Below are 12,474 nucleotides of genomic sequence, written 5' to 3' on the forward strand. Positions count from 1 at the left end.
TTACACATCGCACCACCATTAAATCCAGATCTAGCCTCTAAAGATCTAGCCTCTACAAATGCATGAGATCCGTACCGTGGGAAGAACAGCCTTTTCTTTTCCAGATAAGCATTTAGTCCTTTCATGATCTTATCTAGAAGTAGGTTACTGTCCTGGAGCTTCTCCAGGAGCCCTGTCAGGGAGGTTGCACTTAGGACCTACAAGACACAAGAAATATGTCTGGAATAAATTACGTAAAACAGTATATCTTACAGTGCTAACAATGTGTTCTACAAACTACTACTGCTATGCCCAGTACTCACAGGTGCAAAAAGACACCTTTCCTACATGCTGCTTCTATGCAAGACCAAAAAGGCAGTCGAGAACCCCTTACATGCTCCCTGCCAAAAACAGAGAATAGACACAAGGCAGTGGAGAACCCTTACATGTCCCCTGCCAAATACAGAGAATAGACACAAGACAGTGGAGAAGCCCTTACATGTCCCCTGCCAAATACAGAGAATAGACACAAGGCAGTGGAGAAGCCCTTACATGTCCCCTGCCAAATACAGAGAATAGACACAAGGCAGCAGAGAACCCCTTACATGTCCCCTGCCAAATACAGAGAATAGACACAAGGCAGTGGAGAAGCCCTTACATGTCCCCTGCCAAATACAGAGAATAGACACAAGGCAGTGGGGAACCCCTTACATGTCCCCTGACAAATACAGAGAATAGACACAAGGCAGTGGGGAACCCCGTACATACCCCCTGCCAAATACAGAGAATAGACACAAGGCAGTGGAGAAGTCCTTACATGTCCCCTGCCAAATACAGATAATAGACACAAGGCAGTGGGGAACCCCTTAAATGTCCAAAAAAAAAAATTAAACTACATCATCATAAAGATTTAACTGTGAAATACAGTAGCACTACAGCAGACAGACAATAGGGTTCATTCAGACCTGATCGCACGGCTGCGAATTTGTATGGCCAGCATTCAGTTAAGACACCGTCAGTGGCGTATTTATACTGGTGCAGTGTGTGTGGTGCACACCGGCCCCTGAGGTCCCACGGAGGCACAAAACCGCACACGCTGCACCCATTTTTTTTAATACCTTCTGGAGTCCAGGAGCACTGCCAATATCACTGATCTGCACTCTAGTACTAAAAGTGCCCACAACGCACTACCGCAATTTGCGCAGGAGCAGTAAGGTCTGAGCTCTCTAGTGCCCAGACCCTACACACTGCACTGCTCCTGGCAGAGAGGAGGGGGCCCATCCGGAAGAGGCTACACACAGACCTCCTCCTCTAGGCACGCCTAGCCTTATTCTTAGCACTCCTACTAAATGGCCGGTGACAACCCTTCAGACACCTACTTCCTGTCAATCACCTTGTGAATGACTTGCAAATAGAAAAAGTAGCCAGATTGCATTACATGCGCAGTGTATCAATAATCAGCCAATGTACGAATTCGCAGCCGTGCAAACAGGTCTGAATTTCCCAAAATGTCCACAACTTCTAGTTTAGTATAAACTCTCCCCATAACTGTCTCCTTAGTCTGAATATGCTGTTTGGTATTATCATTTGTCATAAAGTAATGATATGAAATAACAGTAACCCATAAAACCCACATAAATAGATACAGGATGTGAGTGCCCCCTGCAGGTGATGATTTATATCATGCTCACTTTCTTGTGCTCCCTTATAGATAGCAATAGACAAAATAGTGAGAAGATGAGTTAGATTCCTGACTACCTTTGGGTCCTTTACGCAGTGTTTCATGATCTCTCTCCAGTTTCTATCCACTGTCTGGAAGAGCCGTCCTTCTTCAGGCATTTGCTGCATGATGTCCTCGGAGGAGAATATGGGGTCTAGGTACAGCCACTGGGCCTGCACCTTCAGCCATTCATCAATAGTTTCTTGTATCCGTATCAGTCGCTCCTCCCATTGCTAAAGGTGGTGACAGTAAGAGTTTACTACATGCCTAATACAATATAAAATAGACATATACAGCTCAAACATCTGGCCCTAATGCACCGCTGCAAGCATTCTCATTGCTTTTGCCAAATTATGGACCTCCGTATGAGAACCATTGGCATTCCCCTGGAAACGCAGGTGTGGAGTTCTCTGCTAAAATGGTACAGTTGGAGTGTTTGCTATTTAGCCACCTCCACCACCCAAGGGCCCAAGTTAGCAGCACGGAGTTAGTTTTTCCATGGGGAGAACATTTTTTGCAAGCCTCATTCCATGACTTTTCCAAAACTGGAGTATATTACACCCCCTATGAGTTTATCTTGATCCTTTTATTATTAGCAGGATTGCCTACATTAAAGTCTCCTCTCCGGGCTTCTCCCGGAGGAGACTGTCAGCAGCACTTCGGGGGCGGGTCCTGATGTAGACATCATCAAGCTCCTCCCCCAGTAAGCAAATCCCGGTCTATGTGGAAGGGGCTAAATTATGCTATTTACATCATTAGCCACACCCCCTTCCCCAGTAAAGCCAATAATTTAGCGCTGCGGCTAGGGAGATTTGGGGGTGTTGCTTGTATCCGGGAGGGTTGCCCAACTTTCCGGGGGGGGGGGGGGGGGGGGCGGGAGGGGACCCAATTTTCGGGAACCTTCCAGCTATTCCTGGAGGGTAGGCAACCCTGATTGTTAGACAATTGTATTACTATTAGGAAAGTTCATAAAACTCCACTGATATAATCGGAACCCTTTACCTATACGTATCTGTAGCACGGGAGCTGATCCGGAATAGAGTACACCTGAGAGGCTGTGCCGCTGCATTATGGCTACCTGGCCGGCATTGTGAGGAGTAAATTAGCTAGTAAATATTCCATGCACCTTTATTTCTTTCTCAAAGGGCTTGATGAAAGGAGATCCCCTCATTGTCTGAGTCTTTACGATCTGGTCATCCAGCGTGGTCTGGATTTCATCTACCGCTGACAGGATGGAGACCCCTGACTCTCGATAGGCACTGGTGTTAAAAGAAATGGAGTCCCACATATCTTCCATAGTATGCATTGCCTTCTCCAGAGAGTACTCCTAATTGGACAGAGAGATGTTCCATTGTTATCACTAGTTCACCTTATTCTGCCCTGATGGAGGTATTTAGGATTATAAGAGATGAGATGCTGAATGAGACCTTCAACTAATTCAAACTATAATCTATATATCAAAAAGCAAAAATGAAAGTTGGCTAAATAAAAGCGATAATCTAGTAATTCAGGTGTTCTGAGCTACAACAGGCCTGGCTAATCTGTGGCTCTCCAGCTGTTTTGAAACTACTCGTCCCAGCATGCCTTGCCACAGTTTTAGCACTACATAATAGCAAAAATGTGGCAAGGCATGCTGGGACTTGTAGTTTCAAACAGCTGGAGAGCTATAACAAAGAAATATTACAATAAAGCAGAGTAATGGCTCCTTACTGAGCACGCCCAGGCTGCCCGATCTATGGGTACTTCAGTCCTATGCTACATTTTCAGCCAGTGAAGACATCTATAGGTACATAGCACACAGCTAATAATAATGATAATAATAATAATATTATCTTACCTTACTAGCCGCGACACTAATCTGTTCAAAGTTGTCTAGATAGGGCGTTAAATTCTCCTTCAAAACCTTCCTAAGGGTGGTGCCGGAGTTCGGGGTGAGGTCATATCCAACAATCTCTGACATCTGAAGCCAATGCCGGGGTCTGACTCCGCGGTTACAGAGGATACTCACCAGGGGGACATATTCCTGCAGAGGAAATGAATATATTTAGGTATAAGTGTTATTGACACTGTGAAGTCCTATCAGAACCATGGTCAGTGGAATTTCGCATAAAGCATACTTGCCTACTTTCAGGGAGATTATAGTTGGTAGTAAAATTTTGCACAACGTCCCATTGAGGGGGTGTGTCATGCTCTGCCCAAAGGGCGGGTCTAGTTCCATATATGGAAAGATTGTGAAAAGAGATTGTGAACGTGGCACCTAGAAGCGTGGGTCTGCACTGCTACATCTGAGAGGAATCATTTAAAATTGCTTATATCTGTAGATGAGCCCCAAAGCAATTAGTAAGAGATATTATACTTGCTAAAGAGCTGGGTAATGGTGCTGATGATTCAATGTAAATGTATCTATCTCTCATTCCTTTTTACCCCCCAAAATGCAACAGTGTAATGTGAGCTAGGTGACATGAGGGAGATTGCTAGACTAATGAGGGAGAGAGGGAGATTGCTGCTATTTCAGGGAGTCTCCTGTAGATTGCAGGAGTGGAGGTAACTATGATGTAACGGTGTAATGTGGGCTAGGTGACATGAGGGAGATTGCTAGCCTAATGAGGGAGAGAGGGAGATTCCTGCTATTTCAGGGAGTCTCCTGCAGAATGCAGGAGGGTGGGTAACTATGGCATAAGGTCAAAGATGGGCGACAGGCAATAGACACATCTGCAGGTGCTCCTACGTCTACCCAACAATTAGGTCACTGGTCCAGGATCCAGGAGTTACTTTATTATGAACAGACGGAAAGGGTATATAATTATATCATTAAACTAGGATTCACAATATTGTGTATATTTCTTCCTTGAAAATGTTCACATATACAGTATTTGTACTTGGCAGAATTGTAAAGGGTACATATATTAGCTATAATACTACAAACCATCAGTTTCATATAGGAAGGATGTGCACTGGGAAGCTGGGATTTTCTATTATCCTTTATTATACTATACTTAGGGGGCAATTTACTAAAATGGAAGTTCTATTTCACATGGGAGCAACCAATCAGAATCTACGTCTTATTTACTTAGTACCTTCTAGAATATAATAGTATGTGATTGGTTGCCAATAGCAACATCCCATCTGAAATAGAATTCCCATCTTAGCAAATGTCCGCCTTATAGTAATTTCTCTTATGGAGGATTGACACCCGATGTTGGAGGGGCGGGGGAGGGGTAAATTGGAAGTTGATTGCCCATGATCTTCTGGGCTTAAGGAACGCTTCCAGAACGTACACCCTGGACTTTCACTGATCTGTCCTATCCCCAATACGATTATAACTCCACATTGTCAGCTTATTCAATGTGCTTTTTTTTTTTTCAAAACATTTTTATTTGGTTTTGTCGGAGCACATATATATAACAAACTGTTAACAGTAGAGATCTCGCCTTGCATGTGTACATCATGTATTCAAAATATACTGTCTCTTCACACACGAGCATAATGAACATAAATAAAACCTGACATTTAAACAAGATATGTTGTTCGATGTCTTCTGTATTCTTCTCACAAAACATATCTTGGCATACAAGTATATATAACACAACATACCTTTAATTAAATTTCCCAACTTAACCTCCCCTCCCTTCCCTCCCACCTTACCCCTCCCCTCCTCCCTCCCCCCCCCCCACACACACACACACATCAGATCCTGAGTGCAATTTATTCTCTACTAAGAGATCTGTTTAGGTACCATGTTGTGCCTTCGTATAAAGAGTAAATACGTTGTTGGGTTTCCCCATCCAGTGAATCTATGTATATCCCCCATTTACGCATGAACCCTTTGACCCCCTGCTCTATATGTGGGATTGTGGATCGCCTGTCTAGGTGAAGGATGTCTAGTAAACTTTGCTTTACTGAATGAAGAAATGGTGGAGAGGGCACCGTCCAGCTCCTTAGTATCGTTTTCCGGGCTACCGTCACCACCAGAGTGAGAAAGGGCCTAAGTTCGGTCTTCCTGCCCTGCAGGTTCCAGTTTGTGAAGTCTGTGCATAGCATTGCCAGAGGGTCCTTGGTCAAATGTAAATGACATATTCCATTTATAAATCCCATCACCTTGTCCCAAAATTTCCTAATGCGTCCACAATCCCACATACTATGAAAGAAGTCCGCCCCCCTGCCCCTGCATTTCAGACACCTTCCCGATTCTCCTGGCACGAAGTGTTTCCTCTGCGCCTGAGATATATAGGCCCTATGTAGGGTCTTAATGTGAACCTCTTGCAGTTGGGCAGATTTAAGTATTTTTAGGGTCTTTTCCATCGGTTTCATAAAGGTCTTAGCTTCTACAATACTCGGTATGTCTTTTTGCCATGCTGTGACTGCATCAGTCCAAATTTTATCCGGCATTGCCGGCAAAAGGTCACTATACATATATTTTAATCTGAACGGTCCTGTAGTGCTGAGTACAAATATCGAGTGTAGAATATCTGGAAGTTCGGGATTCAACATGGGGGGTGGTAGGGATTGCGCATAATGGCGCACTTGGAAATACATAAACATGTCACTGTTGGGTATCGTGTATTTATCTTTAAGGTCTTGAAAAGACATTACTTTTCCCCCAGGGTCGAATACATCCTTAATAGATATTATTCCTTTTTCTGCCCATCTACGATAACCTGCCGAAGCAGTTCCAGCAGGGAAGACTGGGTTGCCCACCAATGGGGCAAATTTTGTGACAGTGTGATTCCGTTTTAGTTTTTTATTAATATCAACCCATACCCTAAAGGTATCTGCGAACATTATGTTATTCAGAACCCCTGTAGGGAGTGAGTTCTTTGGCATATGTAGCAGTGCTGCTAGAGCGTGTGGGACTACCAACTCCCCCTCTAGAGCCCTGTGGGTATATAGCTGACTGTTCAACAGCCAGTCTAGGATGTAGCGTAGAAAAACTGACTGGGTGAATGCTGCAATGTTTGGGATCCCCAACCCCCCTTCAGACTTTCTGATAAATGTCTTATGTCTTGCCATACGTGGCTTCTTTCCCTGCCACAGGAACTGGAAGAAACTTTTATTTAATCTAACCATGTCCTTCCCCGTTAGTTTTATAGGTAACATCTGGATACAATAAGAAATTTTGGGGAATATTATGGATTGTAGGGCAGCCGCCCTTCCCATCATAGATAGGGGTACATTGTTCCAATTGCCTAGTATATTTATGATTTTGTCAATAATAGGGGTAAAGTTTAACTGGTATAATTTGGACAAGTCTCCCGGTATCTGGATTCCCAGGTATTTAATTGATTCCGTAGTAACCCTGAATTGGCTGAGGGTCGAGGGCATCCCCTGAGGTGGTCCCCGTTTCCCTATCCATAAGATCTCGGACTTACTCACATTGACCACATATCCCGCAAATGATCCGAAGGATTCGATTACCTTAATTATCGCTGGCATGGATGTTTCTAGGTCGGAGGCGAACAAGAGCATGTCGTCAGCAAAAAGACAAATTTTTGCCTCTGTATCACCTACTCTTATTCCCTTGTATCTTTGACATTTTCGTAGTGCGATAGCCAATGGCTCTAGTGCCAGAGCAAACAAGAGGGGCGACAGGGGGCATCCCTGTCTGGTCCCCCTCTGTATTTCAAAAGGGGCTGAAAGGTATCCATTGCAAGCTATCTGTGTGCGCGGGTGCCAGTACAAGTTTTTAAGGAGATCTACAAATGTTGATGGAAATTTAAAACGGTGAAGTGTTTCAAATAGATGGTCCCAGGTGACCATATCAAACGCTTTTTCAGCATCCATAGATATAATCGCCTGGTCACCTGGGTTCCCCCCTCCCTTTACACCCTGAATCACTGCTAATACCTTGCGGACATTTATTGCGGAATGTCTGCCGCATATAAATCCCGTTTGGTCCGGGTCAATTACCGTTGGCAAGATGTATTTTAGCCTCTCCGCCATGATTTTAGTCAATAGTTTGTAGTCTATTCAATGTGCTTTTATCTGATCCTCAGTTTGTTATTTCCCAGGGTAAATATTGTCACCCCCACACACTGATTAATGTTTCAGTCCCCCTTTTGCAGCTATCACATATGCAGAGAGAGCTGAACGCCCATGCTGTATATAGCATCTGGTATGCATATACCTTAAAGGCCTTGATTTGCTCCATGATAGATGAGAACATGACGATTATACGGCTTTCCTTTGTCTCGTCTTCCACCTTATCCTCGGTTAGTGTCCGCTCACGGCCGGCCTTCTTCTTCTCCTGTTCTGCCTTCTTCTGCTTCTGCTGGAACAGTTTCATCATCTTGTAAACCTCTCTGTAGAATTCATCCACCTCGGCATCCATGCTTTCCCCATTCAAGTCAAGGAAAGCCCCATCCATCCACCTGCGGTAAACATATAACATAGAACAGTTAGGAGCCAATTGGCTGGTACTTTATCTTATTTCTCTCCAAAGTTTAGTACATCTGACTCACAATTTCTTGGTTATCATAGTATCAAAGACTTTCAAATACTGTACCCAGGGCCGCCAAGAGAGGAGGGAGCGGGAACTAATTACCCAGGCCCGGGCTTGCTGGAGGGGCCCTGGTCCAACACCCCCCCCCCCCCTTCCCCCTCCCAGGCAGCAGCACACACCTACAGCAGGCTCAGCATGAGCGTCTTACTGACAGCGTGAGAGCTCATGCTGAGCTTGCTGTCAGCACAGTACATGCTGTAGGTAGGTGTGTGCTGCTGCTTCTGCTGAGGGAAGGAGACAATAACACCCCCCTTGACTTTAGAGTCCTGCACGCCTCCTGCAATTAGGCCACACACCCAAAATTTTATCGGTGCCCAGCATACCTCTCGGCGGCCCTGACTGTACCCAAGTTACTTTTACAAGTTTTAGGGTGTATCAGTATGAAGCAGGGACATTACTGTCTGCGCACATTATCACAAAAAAAATATTGTGTTACTAATGCCTAAATATACAGTTTCTATGTATACCGTTCCTCTATGTTTCTGTGATGGCTTATTATGAACCACATTCAACGAATGCAGAGGGTTGTGTGAATGTAAGTGGAAATCTGTACTGAGCATTGATTTACACTGGCCCCTGCCACTGACATTATTAGTACTTGCATCAGCCCTACGCCAGCTGCAGAAGATACGTCTGCAATAGGTCGCCTTTCCCTGTACGCACCAGTCGCATTAAGCCTTTGATACACGCCCATGACACTCCCACATCCAAGTCTGACAGTTATATGTGAGGGCTTTGCCTTCGCCCAGTACCGGCCACACAACGCTCTATTTAAGGGTAACACAGCCAAATTGTGTCCAGATTACAATAGGATGGACATATGCAAAAATGTGTCCATTCCTTTCTGCGCATGTGTTATACGCAGACTCGTCATTTGTGTACGTGCAACTCAGAACCAGTCACTATATATTGAATACAGTTTAAATACACAGCGACATTCCCTGATTACATGTGATGGAAAATAAATGAAACATGCAGGCACGCACTTCTTCTCAGTTCTCTGCCACTTATAAATCAGTCCAAACAGCTTCTGATATGGTTCAATGTTGACCTTCAAAGAATCCAGCTCAGGATATGTTGTCAGGTCCCATTTATATAGCGCTTCTTCCTTATTAATATAAGCCACCACCTCCTCTGCGTCCGCTATACGCTTCTGCACAGTCCTCACATCAGTCACATACTGCAAGCAAATGGTACAGGAAAGAAAGTAAGGCCCATATAGAATAGATTTGTTGATGAAAGGATCCTTGTATGACAATAAGGACAATATATATATATATATATATATATATATATATATATATATATATCGAACACAAAATCTCTAAAGTTGCGCTATTATATTTATATATAGGTCGCTGTTGACTGAAAAACCTTCAATACACCAAAACAATAGTGTCTTCAGCGCCCTTTACTTGTAATGTCCATACAATACACCTTAATACAATAATAAAAGTAATAAAATGATAAAATGAGATACACTTCTTGAATTGTTCTTTTGAAGAAAACTTTCTTTATTTCTCAAAAACGTGATCAATACCCAACGCGTTTCGCCTCTATAAGAAGCTTCATCAGGGGTTTGTGATCTTTTGCTTAGAATTTTACACTTAATACCCTTCAAAGTCAGGTCATATTTGATTGTGGCCCAGTAGATTTTTTGATCGAATCAGAGCCTTATTTAGAAATGAATGTCATGTAAAATTACAGTTTTCTTAAAAGAATATATATATATATGGTGGGATTTCTCCTAGGGTTTAGTTGGGGGCATATTCAGTAGTACATTCCACTGTATTAACTCCTCAAATTAGTTATCGTGAACTTCAAGGGTTAATGACCCCTTGTTTTTGGAATAGTTCCCTCAGTGTGGAGGATGTGTGCTCTCCTAGGGATCCAAGCAGCAAGCACTCATTAACCCTTGAAGTTCATGATAACTAATTTGAGGAGTTAATACAGTGGAATGTACTACTGAATATGCCCCCATCTAAACCCTAAGAGAAATCCCACCATATATATATTCTTATAGATATTCTTCTAAGAAAACTGTAATTTTACATGACATTCATTTCTAAATAAGGCTCTGTTTCGATCAAAAAATCTACTGGGCCTTACAGATATTTTCATCTGTCCACAATCAAATATGACCTAACTTTGAAGGGTATTAAGTGTAAAATTCTAAGCAAAAGATCACAAACCCCTGATGAAGCTTCTTATAGAGGCGAAACGCGTTGGGTATTGATCACGTTTTTGAGAAATAAAGAAAGTTTTCTTCAAAAGAACAATTCAAGAAGTGTATCTCATTTTATCATTTTATTACTTTTATTATTGTATTAAGGTGTATTGTATGGACATTACAAGTAAAGGGCACTGAAGACACTATTGTTTTGATATATATATATATATATTTTAATGGTATATATATAATTATATACAGAATATATACTGTATATGTAGTGTTCATTGTAGCACCCTGCTCCTTGTAAAATCATTGTAGTTCCTCCTTCTTACCTGGGGTGTTCTTGAAGTACCACAGCAGACAGCGACACCCCAGGCAGAAAGGAGGAACTACAATGATTTTTACAAGGAGCAGGGTGCTACAATGAACACTACATATACAGTATATATTCTGTATATAATTATATATATACCATTAAAAAAAGCAAATACTGTAGCATTATCCTATATTTTTCAGATTGCAGGAACAGTTCTTTACGATTACTTGGTCACTCTTCTCTAATTACAAACCAATCTGTTTACTATAATACAATTTAATGTTTTGGTTGTTGAGTGTCGGAAACCGCACGGATCGGCAAAAACAACCGCGGATTGTCAAAAAACGGGCGTGAATTCGACAATCCGCAGACGTTTCCCACAAAACAGATCTGACTTGTTTAAAAGTTGGATCTGTTTTGTCGGAATCTGCCTTCAATGCTGTCGGAAACGGCAGCACTGAATAGGCAGAGGGCGCTATTTCCACCGGCGGAAATAGTGGCCGAGATTGAATACTCCCCATAAAGTGGAGAAAGCAATAGAACCAACCAATTAGCCCCTGTCATTTTCAAACACAGCCTGTAAAATGGCAGTTAGGAGCTTATTGGATAGTACTTTATCTCGTTCCAAAGGTTTGATACATCTCCTCCATAAAGACAAGTAGCTATTTCACTACACATTAATGTCTCACCTGCTGCATCATATGTAGCTCAGTACACTCAGCAAATTCCTCCATCCGACGAGTCATCTTCTCCAGCTCCAGCATCAGTTTCTCTCTCTTCCCCAGTAACTCACTCTCCCCTTTACGCTTGGCCTTTTCTATCAGCTTTGTAGAAGAGACACAATATTGGGTTAGTTATTACACATCCCATCAAATCAGGGGAAGATCTTATATCTATAGCATTTTTTTTTTTGTGTGTGAATTGAATTTTTAGGGCCTCAACCACTAAATCCATGTCAGCCAAGATGAAGTTAAGAAAGGTTCAAGTAATTTGATAAAATTCCTGGAGCTGGGACTTTCAATGGGCTTAATTCATCATGGATTGCTAACCAGCGACTTTGCAATCCGGACGATTATCGAACAACTCCACATGCACATCATACGTACTGCGCATGGGTGGCCACAATTAGCGTAAAAATTCCCCATCGCTAAGTAATTGCAGTTTGATTGAAGAAGTCACAGTTTGATTGATAGAAAGTCAGCATCTGAGCGGAGCGGAAACATGGCGGTTTTTGGGTGTGTTTAAAAAAACCTACAGGTGTGCCCAGGCATTTCTGGGGAGGGTCTCTGACGTCAGCGCTGACCACTTCCAGCCTGTCTCAGTAGCAGATTAGTGGCAGCCTCAGACCTACTCACATTTCCACAGACAGCAAAAGATACTTCTGGGATTTGCAAATGATTCTGTACACGGGCAGCGATCTGAGATACATTCTCAAATTTGTAAGGGGCATTTTTTTTCTGAGTCTGGGCGGTGATTTAGTGCAACGGTAATTTCTCAGATTAGCGATCCATGCTGAATTAGACCCAAGATTCATACACTTTCCATGACGAAGACGCTAAGAAACCCCATCGACTTACATACGGATGATCGATTCCCAAGCAGCTAACCGCATTCCATTCCAATACCGCTACAGCAGTGATTTTTAACCTTTTTCTGCTCGTGGCACACCGGACAAGACTTTAAAATTGCCAAGGCACACCATCAGTCAGGATAATAAAAAGAACGACCACACACACATTGGCCCCAATGACAAAAATACAGCACACACGCACATCCACGCACTCACT

At 42.9% G+C, this 12,474-nt stretch overlaps 1 protein-coding gene across 1 annotated transcript in view; it reads right to left on the minus strand.

Moving 5' to 3' along the window:
* The window catches only part of DNAH12 (dynein axonemal heavy chain 12), a 93,568-nt gene that overhangs the window by 61,589 nt on the left and 19,505 nt on the right, over window positions 1–12,474 (minus strand). The window contains exons 15-21 of the mRNA XM_083158176.1: window positions 11,377–11,511; window positions 9,185–9,378; window positions 7,824–8,067; window positions 3,537–3,722; window positions 2,826–3,026; window positions 1,738–1,932; window positions 7–197 (exon numbers count right to left, since the gene is read on the minus strand). Coding sequence (XP_083014302.1) covers window positions 7–197; window positions 1,738–1,932; window positions 2,826–3,026; window positions 3,537–3,722; window positions 7,824–8,067; window positions 9,185–9,378; window positions 11,377–11,511 — 1,346 coding nt within the window. The remainder of the gene's footprint in view (window positions 1–6; window positions 198–1,737; window positions 1,933–2,825; window positions 3,027–3,536; window positions 3,723–7,823; window positions 8,068–9,184; window positions 9,379–11,376; window positions 11,512–12,474) is intronic.

This window comes from Crinia signifera, chromosome 8, assembly GCF_055691185.1.
Source record: "Crinia signifera chromosome 8, ASM5569118v1, whole genome shotgun sequence".
In the NCBI taxonomy this organism is placed as follows: Eukaryota; Metazoa; Chordata; class Amphibia; order Anura; family Myobatrachidae; genus Crinia; species Crinia signifera.